At 39.6% G+C, this 20,639-nt stretch overlaps 1 protein-coding gene across 2 annotated transcripts in view; it reads left to right on the top strand.

Moving 5' to 3' along the window:
* The window catches only part of FNDC3B (fibronectin type III domain containing 3B), a 329,131-nt gene that overhangs the window by 256,987 nt on the left and 51,505 nt on the right, over nt 1–20,639 (top strand). For both annotated transcript variants that reach the window (XM_012736403.2, XM_012736402.3), the window contains exons 12-21: nt 4,017–4,141; nt 6,088–6,262; nt 7,897–7,983; nt 9,471–9,609; nt 11,497–11,568; nt 13,702–13,820; nt 15,945–16,050; nt 16,985–17,157; nt 19,239–19,352; nt 19,706–19,855. In XM_012736403.2, coding sequence (XP_012591857.1) covers nt 4,017–4,141; nt 6,088–6,262; nt 7,897–7,983; nt 9,471–9,609; nt 11,497–11,568; nt 13,702–13,820; nt 15,945–16,050; nt 16,985–17,157; nt 19,239–19,352; nt 19,706–19,855 — 1,260 coding nt within the window. The remainder of the gene's footprint in view (nt 1–4,016; nt 4,142–6,087; nt 6,263–7,896; nt 7,984–9,470; nt 9,610–11,496; nt 11,569–13,701; nt 13,821–15,944; nt 16,051–16,984; nt 17,158–19,238; nt 19,353–19,705; nt 19,856–20,639) is intronic.

Genomic DNA, 20,639 nt, shown 5'->3' with positions numbered 1-20,639 from the left:
CTGGGAGCTCGGGACTGGAGAAGGATTGATCTGATATGTGCCGTGAACATGAGCTCTAACTTGCTGGCAAGTCGAGTCCTTTCCTGGAGAGCAGTTTTGACAGGAGTAGGTGGACAAGCACCCTGGGCCTGATCAAAAAACATCTCCCCAGGGTGAAGCATTGGTGCTCTCAGTCTAGGTCTGAGTGTAGAATGACAATAGATTAGCAAGAAGTGTGAGTCTAGTTAAGTGAGAAGAGGAACACTCAGCTTGGAAAAGGAAACAACCCAGGTTTGTAATGCGTCAACCCACGCCAAACGGAGCACCTTGTCTGTACACAGTTGGTTCGTACTCTAAGATTTCTTTACAGTCTAGTAAAGATTAACCTTGCCCTTGAATGAACTCGGTTCGAGCTGTAGAAACAAGTATTTGGGCATGCCCAAGATTATAAAATGGAAACAAGCCAGTGAACCCTGAAAATCCACCCTTTTCTGGCTCACAGATACTGCAGTAGAAAGTTAGGCCAGAGCACGCCTGCGGCTTATATCAGTGCATGTCAAATGAGGTCAGTAGCCCAGTGGCTAGGTCTGCTCCAGAATGAGCAGCCTTGTGGGCTTTGAGCCTCTTCTCACCAGTTTCTCTAACTGAGATGAAGTTTCCTTTCTTTCCCCACCAAGAATAGGAAGTCCAGTGTTCATCTCAGAGAGGTCTTGATCCTGGTGGCTCACGTGTTGCACACCTGACCCACAAGGCACAGAAAATTGGGGTGTCCCTGGGAGTCTGTCTGCCATTTCTCCCCTGCAGGCCAAGTCCCAGGCCCTGACAGCCCCTTTAAGAGCATGTACTCTCCTCTGTGTGACACACAGGTGGCCTAGCAGCCGTACCTAACCAGGACTGGGCCTGGACCATGGTTGTCACTGCTGCCTGTGTTTAACCAGATTATTGATGACAGCTGGCCTGAAAAGTGTCAGCATGTTACCCATTTCCATTAGGACCACGTTTTAGTAAGGAAGTTTGCACAAGGCTGACTTTATTAAAAAGTAAGTTTCCTGAGTATAGCTAGCATATCTCAGTAATCCTGTGTAGTTTAAATTAGATTTTATTAAAAGAAGGAACATGCCACAGATTAAATATAATCTCTCAGAATCACTTGGAGCTACGCTACCCATAAAATATGAAGGTTGTGATTTACCATCTGTGGGACTTGACGGTGACAGTAATGGTTTGGAAATATTTAATTTTTGATAAATAATGATAAACATCCACATTATTACTCCTGTCAGTTTATATGAATCTTTCAATCTTCTAAAGCATTAGTTTTGTTTTTTTTTACCCTATCCATTTCTGTCAGCAAGAAGAACTGGCCAATATTTGGTTTATAAATCCTGTTTGCAATCTAGGATCCCACTTGGTTTACAAACAGATTCTCCAAATCTTTGGTCCCTTTGAACATGTACTTACCGTAATGCTTAAGCCCCAGAGACACCCTGGGAAGAAGAACCCTGGCAGTGGACAGACCAGCGTGACATGTGTGTATAGGCCTTGGATCACTGGAGCCAGTGGCCTTCTCCGTGTTCACATGTTAACCTCTCTCAGCTGCGATCACTGTTGTACTACAGTGACTTTTCTGAATATTAATTCTTTTCTTTCCAGATATCCTTTTCATATTAAACTCCATGTCCATTCAAATATTCTTTTTTTCCTGAAGCTTCTCTGATGTCTTAAATATTTTAACCTACTTTCCCTTGTTTTTGCATTATTCTCACTAACTTCTAAAAATTCACCAATAAGCCCTAATTTAACTGTGTGAAATATTTATACTCTTACCCCTGTAGACTGTGCAGACATTGTTTGTAAAACTTGATCCCAAGGTTCTAACAAGTCTGAATCTTTCTACATGGTCCCAAGTTCCATGCACACAGTATTACATCTTAGATGGTGTTATGATGGAAAATTTGGCATGCTTTTGTCAAAACAGGTTAGAGTTGACTTAGCAATTGTTCCTGATATTGAAGTAGAAAAAAATTGTGTGTTAACTATATAGGAAAATATCTCAGTGGTCACATAGTGCTTCCTTCCCAATTCTTTAGTTATTCCCAGTGCTATGGCCCTTCTAAGAGAAAAGTCTGGTGCCCACCATGGATGCCCCCGACTCTTTTCTCATTTAAGCCACGGTCTGGTTTTTACCATATTAGAGCAAATCAGCCTCGTAAGGAACAGATTGACTTTTTACTTACTGGCTATAGTTCTAAGCACCAGAAATGGTCAAAGGAGACCAAACAAGGAAATAGAAAAAATAAGGCATTGAAGGGGAGCCAGCATCAGGTTTGGAAGGGAAGAGAGCTTCCGCCGGGGCGGGATGTGCCTTTCTCCTGCTGTTTACTCTGAGTTCAGAAATAGAGGAGGAAAGAAGGTAGATCATGCTGTAGCCAGAAATGGATACAAAACATACCAGAGCTCATATCGAGTGTAATCAGACCCTGGGTGTAATTATGCAAGTGTATGCATGTGAATAAATCATCTTCCTCAGCCATAACACTCAAGGGTACAGTCAACGCAAGGGCGTGACGTGCCAGCCTCAGTGACTCCGCTCAAGTAGTAGCTGAAACTGGTGTTTTCTACCTCCCCCCCGCCCCAGCTGCTTCCTTGCACCTGAATGTACTTGGAACCTTTGATAAAATGAACTTTGAATCTTAAAGACCATTAGAACTTCCACTCCCTTCCACTAGAAAAGGTGCCGCCTTGCATGGGGCAAAGATGGAGTGGGGAAGAGGTTAGTTTGGGGACGAATGTGGTGTGGTTGTTTTTAATCTGTTCGCCCTAGTGACATTCAAGCTAGTTGTGTGTTTATTTTATTTTTAACTAAACTTCACCTGGAATGTGTTTTAGTGGTATTTGGAGGCCTGCTTAAAGAAGGAGATGCTTAAATTTGCTTAGGGGAAAAATGTGCTTGCTTTATTCTTTATAAAATAAATTCAGAACTTCAAACATATTCTTGAAGGCCCTGGGCCTGACTGTCTGACTAGAATGCTAAAATCCATTCAACATTAGCATGTGGTTTTCTTTTGTATGAACATAGATCAGATAGTAAGATAATATGGGTTATGGGTAGGAAATGGTCTAGCAAACTGCTAATAGGAGTATTACATGTCTCTGAGTATGGCATAGGATAGTTAGGTTTTTTCCTTCACTCATGGGTCTGTTAAGAGACCCACTGGAGTGTTTCATTTTTACTTCAAGGAATTTAAATTATCATGTAAGGCTAGGAAGGCATTAAAAATATATTTCTAGCCTAATGAGAAACTTAAGAGTGCTTGTAACATATACATTGGTGAATTCAACCAGCGTCCCAAGTGCTTATCAGACATTCAACTCTGCAAGCATTGATTGAGCACCCAGATTGTCAGCCCTGTTAGGAGGAAAGCATATGTGGACAAAATGAATCAAAGGCTTGTGACCAGTATTTAGGGATCACTGAACAAACAGCTCACTATCACTAGAGTGTACTTATGAGGAGATTGGGCCCCACCGCATGGCACAGAGAGGGTTCTGTGTGGCACGTTCAGTTGCCCAGACTGGCTCTCTGGCACTCAGGGGTTACTGGGAAAGGCTGTGCAGTTTCAGAGCTAGCGACCCCTCTGCAGCTGCCATCAGACTCTTGATTGATTAGATTGGGCAGTTTTGACCAACACAAGTGAGGAAGAGGATATTTGAAATTGTCATCTTTAACTGGAGCATCGCCTTGTGCCTTAAAGGACCTTTTTTATTTTATTAACCCCAAACCACTTTATGAAATACCACATGGACAATGAATTTCCCATCTCAGTTACAGAATTTTCTGCAGTGCCTTATGTTAAAGATGAGATTTCATGGTGGAGTGTTCTATGCACAATATGGACACTTTCCTATAAGCTTGCCTTCTGTTGATTTTGTTGGTACAAACTAGGCAATTAAAAAAATAAATTACTCAAAATACTCCTTCATTTTCTTCTTATTATTTTTTAAATGTATGTGCCTGTTACATTGTTTTCTTTTAGGGAAAAAGAAACAGTGGTTTCAGACAGTGCTTCTTTGGGAGCCAAAAGCATTGCAAGTTGACAAAGCTTTGTCCGGCAATGGGGTACACGTTCAGGCTGGCGGCTCGGAATGACATTGGCACCAGGTATGGCATTTCCTTGTCCTCTTGCCCTTCCACTTTGGCTGATGATCCTGAGCCTCTTCAAGGTTGCTGGAAGTCATGAGGAAGGCTGCCTCCGCACTGAATCAACTTGAGGTTTTGCAAGAGGGAATCCTGATCAGAGGGGGGGCGGGTCAAGGCCTCTTGTGAGGTGATGAATGCCACTGCGGCCCCTTTGCAGTCTCTCAGCCTGTGCTGCGAATGCCCCCGTAGGAGACTCTGAGAACCAAGATGAAGATAGCAGTGTGGATTTTAAAAGGAATTCCTCTTGAAGCTTTATTTTTTGAGATCATGTGCCTTTTTCTTTCATCATTTTAGCAAACTCTTCATCAGCTGCCTTTTTTCAGTTATGTGTTTCCTGGTACAAAGAAAAGGGTACTGGACTGATCATTGTTTTGAAGCCCAGGGAAGATGCCCAGAGAATTGGGGAAAACCTGGACTGTCTTGGAGACTGCTGTATGGCTCCAGGCTGTAGGAGAAAGGCAGGAACAAGTGTACTGCCAGGCCTCAGTTGATTAAAGGAGGCTTTGAAAAGGCCGTGTTTCAATTGCACTTGCCGGCCAACTCTTGATTAAGGGAAAAATCTTTTTATCACTGCTTATTGAAAATCTTCTTAAAGGTTTGGCACATCAGTGGTCCCAACCTTCTTTCCAGCCTAAAGAATCGCTTTATAACATCACAAAGTTTTGCGGATCTGCCTCCTCCACCCACAATAGCCATTATAGTTTTAGAGTGCACTGGTTGAAAAAGTCATAATGATAAATAAAGGTTTCTGTGGTTCACAGATTTTTAAATGAATTGTAAGCATCCACAAACTTTTTAAAAACAGTACTGTATATATTTATAAAACATTTATTTTATCAACAGCCACATTATTTGTGATGGCATTGATTGAAGAATCCTTCATAGCTATCACTCATAGCTTAATAAGCATTGCATTGTGCTATGCTTTCTGTTCTATGCTTTTGGGTGAAAAGAAATTCTTTTTTTTTTTTTAGACAGAGTCTCACTCTGTTGCCCAGGCTAGAGTGCCGTGGCATCAGCCTAGCTCACAGCAACCTCAAACTCCTGGGCTCAAGCAATCCTTCTGCCTCAGCCTCCTGAGTAGCTGGGACTACAGGCATGTGCCACCATGCCTGGCTAATTTTTTTTCAATGTATTTTTAGTTGGCCAATTAATTTCTTTCTATTTTTAGTAGAGACAGGGTCTCACTCTTGTTCAGGCTGGTTTCGAACTCCTGATCTTAAGTGATCCTCCCGCCTCAGCCTCCCAGAGTGCTAGGATTACAGGCATGAACTATCATGCCCGGCCAAGAAATAGGTCCTAAGTACTGGTATCCCTCAGTATCTGTAGGGGATTGGTTCCAGGACACACACGCTCCTTCCCCACACCCCATGCATCCACGGATACTCAAATCTGCAGATGCTCAAATCTCTTACATAAAATGGCATAGTGTTTGTATATAACCTATGCAAATCCTCCCCTCCTGTATATTTTAAATCAGCTCTGGATAATTTGTAATATCTAATGCAATGCCTGCATATCACTTGAAGTGCAGCCTAGTACTCAGTGTGTGGCAAATTCAAGTTTTGCTTCCTTAAACTTTGTGGAATTTTTTTCAAAATATTTTTGTTATTGAAAAGTATTGGTTGAATGCACAGATGTGGAACCCACAGATACAGAGGGCCTACCGTATATTGTCCTATAACTTGGTGTGCTCATCTAGTAGCAGACCACAGGGGGAAAGGGCAAGCTGAAAGCTGTGGAAGACAGTGTCACATGAAGGATCCTTGCTTGCCTTCGCTTACTGCGCCTGTCAGCCCCAGACTCTCCAGCAGGCTGGGCAGTGTGTAAGCTTGTGCCTCCTCTTTTAAAACACAAAACCCTTCACACACTCCTAAATGTGTGTCTCACTGCCTCCTTCTCTGCAGCGGTTACAGCCAGGAGGTGGTGTGCTACACGTTAGGAAACATCCCGCAGATGCCCTCCGCGCCAAGACTGGTGCGAGCCGGCATCACCTGGGTCACGTTACAGTGGAACAAGCCAGAAGGCTGCTCACCCGAGGAAGTTATCAACTATACCTTGGAAATTCAGGAGGATGAAAATGTAAGTTTTGCAGATTTTATACCCTTGTGTTTTGCATAAGTCAGCATTATTATGGCTACAGGGCACCATGAAATCAGATTAGCTACATGATTTCAAAACCAAGCTCTCCATTTCTACCAACAGCAGCCTGGTCTTTCCTATCTCGGTAAATGGCACCCCCATCCTTTCAGCTGGGGAAGCCAAATCCCTTGGAGTTATCCTTGACCCCATATCTAGGCAGTCAGCAAATCCTTTTAAGTATTTCTTTAGAAATTATTTAGGAACCTAACCATTTTTCATTATCTCCACAGCTACTGCCCTTTTAGAAGCCAACTTCATCTCATCCCTGAATTATTTCAGTGGCCTCTTAATATTATTTCTAACTTCACCCTTATTATGCTACAGTCTGTTCTCCACACAAAGCCTGAGCATTCCTGCAAAATACAAAAGATCATGTCAGTGCTCTTTTTGAACCCCTCCCTTTCAGAGTAAAAGCCACAGCTCTTACAAGGCCTGCAGGGTCCTGTGTGCCTGGTTCTCCATGACTGCCTATTCCTTCTGCTGTAGTCCTGTCTGCCTCGTGTCTGTTACTTGAACAGACCAGGTGTGCTCTGGCCTCGATGCCTTTGCCGCTCCTGTGCCCTCTGGCTAGAGCGTCCTTCCAGAGAGCTTTGCCTCACTGCCCTGATTTTTCTCAGGTCTCTTCTCAAGTGTCATCTCTCTGGACAGCCCTTGCCTGACCACCCCATAGAACAGCACTGTCTAGTAGAGCCTTCTGCAGTGATGGAAATGTTGTATAGTGTGTGCCATCCTATAAGGTAGCACCTGGACACGTGGCTATTGAGCACTTGAAATATGGCTTGTGGGCCTGTGGAATGGAATTGTTAATTTTAATAAATTTGAACCCAAAGAGCCACGGGTGTGGCTACCATAAACTACTCAGCAGCACCTCACTAGCTCCACCACTGTGTCCTCTTACCCAGCTTTAGTTTTTGTTGCAGCACTGATTACCATGTGACATGCTTTATATTTATATGTAGGGTTTTTTTTTTTTCCTCTAACTGCCTGCTACAACTGCCACGTAAGCTTCCTGTAGGCAAGGCTTTGTGTGTCCTTAGAGCCCAGTGGAGAGCCTGATGCAGAGAAGGTAGCCAGTGGTATTTGATGAGTGAGTGAATGACAGAGAACAGTGTTGAATGAGTTCCCTGCATTCAACTTTTAGTGGGATGTTTATCCAGGCCCTTTCCCAGCAGAGCTGTCCTTTCTCCTTTGGCCAGAAGAGGACACTGTGTGGTCAGGAACCTCAGCTGGAGTTTACTGCTTACCACATTGCAGTTTGACAGTGCAGACCTCAGTACAAGAGGCTTTTTTCAAGACAGCATTGTTAAATAAATTTTTGAAAAGTGCTTCTTTGACACAGTCAAGTTGACCAGACCCAGGAGAAATTACAGTGTGATAAAGACAAATCTGTATTTAAGGTTCAAGTGCTATATCCACAGCACCATGGGCTTCTGATACTCTTTTTTGTAATAGCTGCCAGACCTCTGGCTCACTGGTAATGGTAGGAAGAGGCCATATAAAAATCCTATATACAAAGGTATTTAATGCTCAGATTTTATGGAACTGATGTTTCTTTTATGGCTTTGCCTTTTCAGGATAACCTTTTCCACGCAAAATACACTGGAGAGGATTTAACCTGTACTGTGAAAAATCTCAAAAGAAGCACACAGTATAAATTCAGGGTGAGTCAGTCATTTTGTTACCTGAACTGCTTAGAAATGAAGCTGTTTTATGTTTTGTCATTTACCATTTCAAATGACTCTACAGGTTAAAAAAGTTTGAATCTCATAGTACTTTATGTCTTTTTGTCAATATTTAAATTTTTTATTTATTTCAGTAGATGTAGGGGTTACAAATGTGTTTTTTTACACGGCTGAATTATATAGTGGTAAAATCAGGGCTTTTAGTGTACCCATCACTGGAATTGTGTGCATTGTACCTAGCAGGTAATTTTTCATCCCTCGCCTTCCCCACGCCCCCATTTCTGAGTCTCTAGTGCCCGTTATACCACTGTGTATGACCACGCATACTCATCGTTTAGTTCCCACTTTATACGTGAGAACATGCAGTATGTGATTTTCCGTTCTTCACTTAGGATAATGGCCTCCAAGATCCATCCCAGTATGGCCCTTTTATATTTCTAAAGTAACATTTATAAAATGCACACCATACTTTAATTTTAAAATTCACTTTAGAGAGAGAAAACTGCCATAATGTGTTGTAACAAATCGCAGTACAGCATGGCCAAGTGCCCTCACCTGGGAAGACACAAACCAAATGCTGAGTGCACCTGTCACTCTGCTGCACTCCACACTTTTCTCTTCCATGTTTCTCCTTTTAATCAGGTTTCTCTTTTGCTCTTCATTTTCCTTTGTTCTTCTGCCCATTTCTTTTTCCTCACCTGTTTTTATTTTTCACTTCCATTATCCATCCTCTCCCCACTTAGGCTGTCTTTGGTCTTTAACAACCACCATTAATGTTACCGTAGGACTTTGTGTTATAGCCAAAAAAGTGAATACAACTTTGTGATCATGAAGAGCAAAAAATAATATTCTGTATCCTGTGCTGCAGCCCTATTTATTGAGCTTGTGCTTATCATATTTCCTAATATGACGTGTACATTTTGGAGAGATATGGTTGTCTTCTGATTCCACCCGTCTCCAATTTGGGGGCCAAATGGTGTTAATCGGCACATAGTAGTCACTCAGTAAGTAGCTGCCAAATTATCAAATGGTGTGTGTGACTATTTGAGGAAATTGATGCAAGCTGTGAGAACATAGCTATACTGCCAGCATTTCTCCACAAGGTGGCATTGCCCTCCTCCTGGTTAAGTGAGCTAAGTTTTGTCTGCCTTTTCTCCACTTATTTTCCTTCCACAAAGCAATATGAACTAGGTGGTGACATACTGGTTTCCTTTTGTCTTTTTAACAGGTAAAAAGTTTTTAGCTAAAAACCTACCTTATGGTTTTATTTTTAATTGTTAATAGCCAACTATACAGAAAATAAGCGATCTAAAAAATAAATACGTTAAATCAATACTTGAGTTTAGAGAGAGAAAATGTGTGTTTGAGTTCATGGACGCCTTGATTTTGCTATATTAAAAAGTCACCAGTGATTTAGTAATACCAGATAACTAAAGCATGTTTATGTTTTCTCGGTTGTGTTACAGCTGACTGCTTCTAACATGGAAGGGAAAAGTTGTCCGAGTGAAGTTTTGGTTTGTACGACAAGTCCTGACAGGCCTGGACCTCCTACCAGACCCCTCATTAAAGGACCAGTCACATCTCATGGCTTTAGTGTCAAATGGGGTATGTTTTGCTGCCACTGACACTTTATTTTTGACAGAGTTTTAAAAACGAACTTCAGAAGTGACAGACCAAAAAATAAAGGGACACTATTACTTGAAGGAGTTTTATGCATTTGGTATATACATATGAAAAACATCCTGAGAATTCTACAAATTGGAATGGACATTTCCATTAAATTTTAATGGAAATTAAAATGAGTAATTTTAAGAGTATCTCATTTACTTTATGATTTTGTTATGTATATTTCTCCTATATCTTTAGTGTATTATTGATTTGAATGTAGTAATCTCTGAATATTTAGTTCATTCTTTAGTAGCTCACCCTAAGAAAAAATTTAGCAATATTTAATAGAAAAAATTTGATTTATAAAGTTAATATTAAAAATAAATTTCAAAATTTATGTATGTTAAGCAAATTTTAGCATAAAGTATGTTTAAGTTGCAATAAATTAGAAAAGTTTTTGTTTTCATTGTTGTTTGTAACCAGAGTCTTTAACTTCTGAAATCTTTTATATTAAAATTTATATGAGGTTTTGGGTTATCTGGTAGAATCCATACAGCTCACCTCTGCTGTATGGATTATTTCAATAAAATGAATACTATCAGTATTCATCAGTAGGTTGATCAACATTTCTAATTCTATGTAAAAGTGTTGTATATAATTTTCACTAGTGTCATTTGATAATATTAACTACCTAACAGGCTAAGAAAAGGGGGGGGAATCTAAAATAAGATTTTACCTGGCAGCCAAATAATGTAAGGGGAATTTAAAACATTACTAGGCTACTATTGAAAACCAACCACTGAGACAAATAACTGTTTCAAGTTATCCAATAATTTTGAGGTAAAATTATTAGAATGTCTCTTTCCCTGGAAGATGAGTATGATTTAAAAAAATTATAAAAATCTAGATATGCTTTTCGCTGGACAATAATCTTTTTTCTCAGAAAATCCTAGAAAGTTCTGTCAACACTGAATGTTTACTTTCATTAGCCGTATGCTGTAATATTTAAATGTATAATTATTGTAAATATCTATTACTGAAATATGTATATATTAGTGGAAATAGCCGGTGAAAGGAGAGGGGCAGTAAATTTTCTAAATCTATTTAAGTAGACTTAAGGTTTCTGTGAAAATTTTTCTTTATATCTAAGAAAATCAAGGTGGCAGTCTGACGTAGAGGTTAATTCTTTATTGTTTTGCAAAATTATACTGCAAGGTGTCTTTCTGCTGAGAAAATAAAATCCCTGCAGGCACAGGGCCACCAGTGACTATGTACCCAAGGTGCCATGGGGCTCCAGGAGTAAGCCAGAACCTTCTTCCTCAAATTGTCTGCTGAGGGCATGTGTTCTTATTGATCCAGGTTCACTTAGGATATAAAATTTGCTTGGTGGCAAACTGTGATGGAATGGATTTATTCCATTCTGATGTTTTATTTGGTCAATAAATTTTATGCTTCTCTTTCTTCCCTTTCCATCCCTCAAAATAATCTGGTTACTGGTGAAATAGAATAAAATAATAAAGAAAAGAATATATGAATATTTTGTCTTACATAAAAATCATAAAATATTAAAGAGCTGCTTTCAGAATTCTCAAATTCATTAACTTAATTCATGTTGAATTTTGTTTATGTTTCACTAAATTAATACTAAACTCTGACATTTCTAGCTTTAAGAACTTTGAAGAATCAGATACTATTTAAGGATCTTGATTTATTTGTTCTTTTGTTTTTCAAGAAAGATGTTGGGTAAAATAAGTTATTGTGCCTTTTGGTCAATTCTAGAATTAAGACAGTCTAATGTTATATGATTTTATGTGTTCTAATGATATTTACCAATAAAAAGTCAGTATTCTTTCATTACCAGTAAGATATTCGCTTGCTTTCCAGATCCTCCAAAGGACAATGGTGGTTCAGAAATCCTCAAGTACTTGTTAGAGATTACTGATGGAAATTCTGAAGGTGACGTTTTTAGCAATTGTTTATTCAGATCCAATAGCAAGCTCTATTTTCTAATATGTTGTAAACATCTTTGTAGTAATAGTGGATAATCATTCATTCTAATGCTAGAGCTATTACAATAAACAAACTTTAATCACATTTTGGCAGTTTTTCTCTTTCAAACCCAGCACCAGTCTGCTTGAAATATACATTTTTGTCATTTTTTAAAAATTTTGTATGTCTTTTTTTTAAACCAGAGTTCCTGATTAATAGATAGATAAATTTAATGTTTTTCCTGACTTGCCACACATTTTCTGGAAATTGTTATAACCAAGGAAATTATCAGAAGCAATCAGCAGGAAGAATAAGTTGGAGACAGTAAAGGAGTTCAGTAGTCTACAAACTCCCATGTATGATAACAAGCAATAAATATATAGTATTACGGGCTAGTGACAAGTGTCACACTTTCAGAGCAAGTTTAGAAAATGCCTCTCCATCTTCACTGTGATCTTTGAGTCAGATTACTTATTTATTACTATTCACACTATGTGGATTAAAGTAGAATAATGTTAGAAATCAAAAAATTCCTTAGTGCCATTTTAAAAATTCTTAGTTTTTCTTTCTGATAAAATTTAGTAGTCTTTAATGTGGAAAAGTATAGTCATCAAAACTTTAAAAATTATACATAATCTTACCACTGTAATAATCCCTGTAACCATTAATTTTTTGAATAGTGGTGTATACTTATGGCAAAAAATAAAAGCGAGTAGATAGCACCTTTTCCAAGTGAGCAGTGCAGCGCTCGGCTTGCTCCTTATTCTATGCCACAACAGCCACCTGGAGCTTTTTTGGCTTTTAAGCCTATGAGGTCCTATTTTAAGCTGAAAACATGAAAACTCTTTTGAGATGAGCACATCTGTTCTTAACATAAAATCATATTTTGTGCTAAATATTTGATTTGGATTTTTTACATTAAAAAAACTACCTAGGGGAGAAGTCATGTATATGCCAGTGGCTCATTGTAAAAACTTCAGTATGTTTTGAATTTTCTTGGCGCTCTCAGCTACTGATGACAAGTCAAAAGTAGGTACCGTTCTGTACTTAAAGTTAACAACTTTGCCAGTGCATGGTGAGTGATTAATTGAGTCTTTTCAGTCATCCTTGCTCCCAGTTGCCTTTTCAGTACAGTTTTCTGACCTGTAATATCAGTATAATTGTCTTTAATATTACCTTTCTCATATGGCCTTAGTGCATGTGCCTTTATTGTAAATATGATTAATTAGCAGCTGAAGGAATTTGTGGAAGTTAAAATATCACGGAATAGAGTAGAAGTAGTTTCCCTAAAACAACTTAATGGAGTAAAAGGCTTTTGTTAAGCAGTTGACTGGAAACATAACATTAGTGGGAGCAAAACAGAGGAGAGAAAAACATCCCACAGCCCAGACTGGGGAGGCAGGCACGGTGGAAGCAGCCCCAGCCACAGATACTTTGTCCTTCAATGGCATCAGCCTCATTGGGCACCCAGACTCCTGGTGACCTTGCTTTTGTTTTTCAGTCCCCAAAAGTGGCTGTATAACCTGGGTCACAGAGTGTTTGGTCTTTAATTTGTCACTCTTCCAGGTATTTTTGTCTTTTAAATGAGGCTCCGTGAAGACAGCAGGACTTGACCCAAAAGACCCAGTTTCTCACAGGAGGGTTTAGCTTACTGTGACCTCCAGATAGATAAGAGCAAGGAAGAACTCTTCCAGCAGCGCCCAGACTTGCCAGAAGCCCTGTGGCCCAGCAGGCAGCCACATCCTGGGCTGTGTGTCCTCACACCATAGTTTTTCGTAGCTTTCTCAACACTGTCCTTTGTCTCCTGTTATCACTCCCACGTGCCAACTACGCATGTCAAGACGTTTCCTGCATTCAGACCTCAAGGTCAACAAACGGTGGTGATACCAACTAGTCTAGTCAGCAGTACTAAGTATTAAAAATGATCCCATATTATTTTAGTATTTAACTTTTTAAAAGAAAAGGAAAGAGGTGTTTGGCTATTAAAACAGTATCTGTTGGTTTTCATGGAAATCACTTGGAGCTTTTTCTTATTTGTAGTGGTTGCTGCTACTACATTTTTACAAAGGCTTAAACTCATACATGAGTCTTGTTTTACAGCGAATCAGTGGGAAGTGGCATACAGTGGATCGGCTACAGAATACACTTTCACCCACTTGAAACCAGGCACTTTGTACAAACTCCGGGCATGCTGCATCAGTACTGGCGGACACAGTCAGGTTCGTTTTGTTTCCTTGCAAAAGTCATCAAACTGGGACAAGCTGTATAACATCAGAATAAAATTGCAGTTTAAAAAATGGGTCTTGGTAATGCAGCCTGCCATAGTATCACATCAGGAAATGAAAAAATGGATCTTTATAAACTATACTTAGAGGACACAAAAGATAGTGGCCCCAATTGATTCCCAACTGTATTGTGGTACTTTCAAGTATGTTTGACACTAGTTACTTCTCAGAAGGCTTTGGCATAATCACGTAACAGTTAAATTGTCTGCAGTTTACTTTAGGTAAATAAGGTAGACCCCAGCTATTGCAATGGTAGAAAAGTATGGAATTTAGAGACAAAAAGATAAGACCTGCACAGCTCTGCTGTTACCACGTCTTACCAATTTTGTGAGATTTTGAGACATAGCTTGCTCAAGGTACTCTACTGCCATCTGCTGGGAAATTGTTGTAAGAACAATATAAATCTATGATGACTAAGCTGAATGGCACCTCTTGTAATTGTGCAGTGCCCAACGTACACATCTGTAGGTAGCAGCAGTATCTTGTTGTCTGCTATTTACATGACCTTAGACCAGCCAGTTAATGTGTCAAGAGCCTTTGTTTCAACCACATGGTGTTCTCATAGGCTCAAAATAACCTGATAAATATACATGAAGTACTCTAGAAATGAGATATTTGTTGTCTAAATGACCTTAATTTACGTTCAGAAAAGTGAGTGAGAGGCAAGATAATAAAAGATATTTTCATTATGGAGATAGTTAACATTATGATGTGAAACCACTAATATTTAAAGAGAGAAATGGCTGGGCGCGGTGGCTCACGCCTGTAATCCTAGCACTCTGGGAGGCCGACGCGGGCGGATTGCTCAAGGTCAGGAGTTCAAAACCAGCCTGAGCAAGAGCGAGACCCCCGTCTCTACTATAAATAGAAAGAAATTAATTGGCCAGCTAATATATATAGAAAAAATTAGCCGGGCATGGTGGCACATGCCTGTAGTCCCAGCTACTCGGGAGGCTGAGGCAGGAGGATTGCTTGAGCCCAGGAGTTTGAGGTTGCTGTGAGCTAGGCTGATGCCACGGCACTCACTCTAGCCTGGGCAACAAAGTGAGACTCTGTCTCAAAAAAAAAAAAAAAAAATAGAGAAAGGAGGAGGAGGAGAGATAGTGGCTTGTAGCCCTGTGCTGGATTGACGTTTTAAGAGAATGCCTTCCATTTGAATGCCTAACTTTTCCAGTCAACCCGCCTGCAACATCTTGTGTTTATTTTCTTTCCCCCCATGGATTAGCAATACTATGTTGTCCAGATTGCCTGTTTAGACAGACTCCTTGTGAGAAGAAAGTCCAGCTAGACCATCCTTAGGCAATGCCAGAGCTCTCTGGAGTGCCTCCCAGGGTGGCGTAAATCCAAATAAAAGCGGCACATTATCAGTGGGGACCTCCTCTGGGTGAGGTGCTGCACAGGTGGCACAGAGGCTGCACTGCTTGAATATACAGAGTCCGTTTCCTCTGCGCCACTCCTCCTCAGGAAGAAGACTGAGTTTGGTGGAGCTATGTAGCTCGACCTTGTTTTCTCCGGTCTCAGGAAGGCAGACAGCTTCTACACCACCAGCCTTACACAACCAGACCCTGCAAAATGAAGGCCTACTTATTACAGCATTAACAGAACCTGCTGGCTAATGTCAGATTCAGTTGATTAATATTGACTGTATTTGCTTTTCCTGTCTGTGTGTGAATGGTTGGCCATTTATGACACCATTTAAAAATTTCATACAGCTTTCGTTTTATGTTCTTTTCTGTCCTCATGAAGGGTCTATCTGATTTTGATTTAAAGGAAAATAATTATATGCTTAGCATGTACAACACTCATACCTGACTTCAAAAATAATCATTCTTGTTTCTGCCAGTGCCATATACAGTATATGTTGACTCTTAAAACACACATACCCATTTATATGAAGATCTTAGTGCATAAAAAACATTCCAATAACATGTACACATTTAATATGTAACCCCCTTTTTATAGCATTTACAGTTAATGGAGTGGAATTTGCCTGATATGTAGAGGTCTGATAAGTTCACAGTAACTAAGAGATGATTCTCTCTGGTGTTTTTCCTGCAGTGTTCTGAAAGTCTCCCTGTTCGCACACTAAGCATTGCACCAGGTCAGTGTCGACCACCGAGGGTTTTGGGTAGACCAAAGCACAAAGAAGTCCACTTAGAGTGGGGTGAGTGAACAAATCTTCACATTGACATTGACAGTTTGGACAATTGGTGATTAAGACTTAATGCTTTGTAGTTAAGTTTTAAGGCTTCCTTCTGAAAACCACACTTTTTTTTCTGTTAAAGATTTCCATATTCTTTTTAACACGCTGGCCTGGGTTTTCCATGTATGTCGCCCGCACACCAGCACGGCTGGCTGTGGCCCTGTTCCTGTTGGTGCCACGCACGCCGTTCATCCTCCACCCCTTGGGGGGGGGGTGCTTCTCTAGGGAATATTTCAGAACAGCCAGCCTTTTTCAGGAATTTTTCAACCTTATTCGTAAAAGAATTGTGTTCAATTTAGAAATTAAACCAAGAAATTCATAAGGAAACATCAAATTTCTCCTCTTCTGTGTGTAACCTGCCTTGGTGTATTGTCCGGTGTGGGTCCTAGTGTTTTTATGATATTGACTTAAGCTGTATTCGCATTTCCTGTTGTGGCAGCAGTTCACAACATGTACAGTTGCAAGTATAAACATGCAGAACTCTAGCAGACTGTTTTTTCCTTCTACTTATGTCTAAAATAAAATACAATATTATGCAAGTTTCAGGTCCTGTATCTTGATTTAAAACCTTTGGTTTTAAGTTAAAGAGAGATTTTTTCTTTATTTCTTCCATTTACCTTGCATTAGAATATGAAGAAATTTGCCTAATGCAGTCATTATTTTGGAATTATTTTTTAAATGTAGTTAAATATATTTAAATGTCCTTGGTTTGGGAACTTTTTCTTTTGTATCTCTTTTTTCCTTTTTTTTTGTGAACGGGAGATTCTTCTGTAACAGATACTGAAAACGGGCCACATACATGATATTTTGTAAAACTTTGGTGAAATCAGGTGTGATTTGGTCAGCTGGAAGCACAAGAATGTTCTAAGATGAAAAAAAAATTCTTCATTCCCAGATGTTCCAGCATCTGAAAGTGGCTGTGAGGTCTCGGAGTACAGCGTGGAGATGACAGAGCCCGAGGACGTGGCTTCGGAGGTGTACCACGGGCCGGAGCTGGAGTGCACCGTCGGCAACCTGCTTCCTGGAACCGTGTATCGTTTCAGGGTGAGAGCCCTGAACGACGGAGGGGTGAGTATAAAGTTATGCACTGTGATGGGAACACAAAGTGCTAGCACTTCTGTGTCTGCCCTCCTGAAGTTCCTCAGCAGTATCTGTCCAACCTTGACAACCATTAAACAAGTATAAATGTAAAATCTTATCTCTGAACTAATGTTGTCGTGACTTCATATAGACCCAGCATTAGAAATTTTGTTTCTTTTGTCCTTATATCATTCTATTAAGCTAGCACCCAAGGTCAATAAGAACATCACCCTGTAGAAGCTTTTGATAGTTTTTAGAAAATTTCTATTCTCTCATTGAGTTTATGTATCTGTTGTGGGAAATTGGGACTACATAGTAGTTCTAATAAAAATTCTATAGCATCTTATCTAAATGAACCAGCAATGTCTCAGGTCAACTTTTAAAACTGGAAGATAGAAGAAGCTAGGAACACCAACTTATTTGCTTTTTGCTTTGTTTCAAGTGAAAACTGGAATTCTCTGGCCCATCCTTCTACTGCTCTATCTGGAGTTTTCAACTTGGGCTCTCAGAGATTGAGAGTATATATGCCTATATTTTATCCACAAAGGTGGTAATCCTTTTTTTCTTGGAAATTGCAGAATGATGTGGATTTGGGGGGAGATTCACATTGAGCAGTAGGAGGCCCAGAAACTGTGGGGCTTCTTGGTGTGCCAGAGATGGTGGAAACATGGATGAGGGCAGATAGGTGTGGGTAAAGCAAACTGCTGCTCAAGACCCCCCAAAGTGCCAGTGGTTTGTATAGATGAGCACAATGCAAATAAATAGATTTAATTATTGATGAAATTTTTTAAAAATAAGAAAGCCCAACTTGCAGTGATACTAAGTTGCCAGGCCGGTGACTTTTTTCTAGCTCTCAGTAGTCCTGTTCCCGCCTTTCTTAAGTGAAATGTGCTTGTCTTTAGTCAGTTCCATGTTAACCACAGCTGGCTGTGGGAATCTTGGGTCTGAGTAGGATCTCAAACCTTGAATAGGAGCTGGAGAATTATAGACATAGCACAGATATTTAAATGCAAGCAAAAAAGTCTAAACATTAAAGCCTATGCACCCAAACTTCTATAAGTGAAAAAGAGGCGGGATGGTGGTGACCATGCTGTTGTTTTTGCCCTGTCCTGTCATCTTTACCAGGAATGTCTGCCATAACAAAGATAAACATGCAACTGAGCCGATTTGAGTGTCACTTTCTCACCCCTTTCACTGATTTATCTTGTAAAGAAACTATCTTCAGCCTTGATTTATTCCTGTTGTATTGGACGTAAACTGCATATATGACTGTTGTCAACTTTCAGAGAGCTTCCCCTCCATTCCTAAGTATCTTTACAAGTTATGTTGGAAAATATGAGAGTTTTAGGTTTTGTGGGTTTTTTAAATATTTTCTTATTTTGAAAAGTACAGTCACATATTTCATTAGCCTGGAAATTATTTACTCTTTGCCCCAATTCTTTGAAATAGCAAATGTTTCTCCATTAATACAGGTGCTTCCGGTGGTTATGGCTCTCTCAAAATGTGTTAAATATCTAGTGATGCCTGGCCCTGGGCAGCGTGGTCACTGACGATAACATTAAGAAAAGAGGAGTGCAGTATACACATCTGAATAGTTTGAGATGGTGGGAACATGCTGAGAAATCATGACACAAGCATTAGTTTTCAAAATGAAAGATACCAATAACTAGAATTTGATAACCAGCAACTCCAAGTATGTTTTTTATGCATTAAAAATTAAACTGCACTGTGCATCTGACTTAATTTAATTTGCTGTCCTCTGAGAAATGTTAAAGCAGACATGTTCATGTCACAGTAAAGGAAAAGTGTTTCATAAGCCAACTGTCTAATTCTTTTGAATAAAACAAATACATATATAGCAGACATTTTCCACTCAGGGAATGTGTACAGAAGAAAACCTTACACACATTCAATTGAAAGTGAAAACCATTGGGTAATATTTTTTTAACCAGTTATGTTGATGATGTTAGCCCAGCCCTTATTGGGTTATAAGGTTTTATATGCACACACATGCACAAACACATACATACATGTACATTTACAAGTGTGTGTATGTTCTTCTCTTGCAGTATGGTCCCTATTCTGATATCTCAGAAATTACCACTGCTGCAGGGCCTCCTGGACAATGCAAAGCACCTTGTGTTTCTTTTACACCCGACGGATGTGTCCTAGTGAGTTGGGAGGTAAGTCAGGCATATTCTGCATCAATTGCTATTTCTTCTACTTTGTCTACCCCCAAATAAAAATACAAGTTATGAGGAAACTGCAAAGCCAAAATGCACATGTAGATTTTTTTTGCTCTATATGCAATAATCTCCCTTGGCATTTGCTTGTATCATATAGAGTTGTGGAAATTTTACCACTGGTCAGAATTGAGAGGAAATTAATGTCTCTTTCATGGTTTTCTTTTATATGTATTTAAAATATTCTGGGGCATGTTGCTCTCTTTCTCAGTTTAGTTAGGTGAGCACAATTTAGGTGAGTAGGATTTTTCTTCTCAGTGGAATTATCACCTACTTGAATTTCTGCCTTTCAGAGTCCCGAAAGCTCTGGTGCTGACATCTCAGAGTACAGGTTGGAATGGGGAGAAGATGAAGAATCTTTAGAACTCATTTATCATGGGACAGACACCTGCTTTGAAATAAGAGATCTGTTGCCTGCTGCCCAATATTGCTGTAGACTACAGGTAGGTTGACATTATTCAGATGTTACTCACAAGGACTAGTGTTCCATGAAAGATGCTTTAGGAAACCTACTCAAAGACTTGTAATAGAGGCTATCAGGAAGGATGATAGAAAAAAAAAGTCCTTTTAAAATTAAAATAAATCTGGTTGTTTTGGTGTTTTACAGTTAATTGCTGTTTTTCTAGGAGATCTTGAATTGCAAAACAAAATAAGATTCTTTTCCATTCTATATTTCACTACCCTTGCATCTTGCCTCTTTGTCAGTTTGCTGAATAAATGGCCAAGCCCAAGGTAAAGGTGGCACAGCTCCTTAGAGAGGGTGCCTTCTGTCTAATTCCCCTGAGATGCACATTTCAGTGGGAAAGCCACTTAGAACTGGCAAAAGACAGTAAATTATTTTACCAGCTGTTACATGGAGCCAAAAGCAATATTAGAGTAATTTGGACTAGTCTGCAGTAGATTACAGGACCCCACCCTCCTCCTCCCAGTAATCATTATTAATGCTGGTTATCTGTAAGCTTCCTCTTGGGAGTCCAGAGAAAATAACATCAAGAACAATTGGTTCATATCCTAACACCCAAGAGTGACCATAATCATGGGTTTATTTTACTTTATTCACTTGGATAAATGATTTTTTCCCTTTTGTAAAGTCTTTGTGTCCTGAGAAAATAGAGTTCTTTGTCTTTTTCTTTCCATTTGTTTAGTAACATTTCTTGAGCACAGTGGTACTTTGTGCCAGGATCAGAGGATGATCAGGAGGAGAGATACAAAGATTAATCAGATGTG

Source organism: Microcebus murinus, chromosome 1 (genome assembly GCF_040939455.1).
Source record: "Microcebus murinus isolate Inina chromosome 1, M.murinus_Inina_mat1.0, whole genome shotgun sequence".
Classification (NCBI taxonomy): Eukaryota; Metazoa; Chordata; class Mammalia; order Primates; family Cheirogaleidae; genus Microcebus; species Microcebus murinus.
This window is presented reverse-complemented; position numbering and strand designations above follow the sequence as displayed.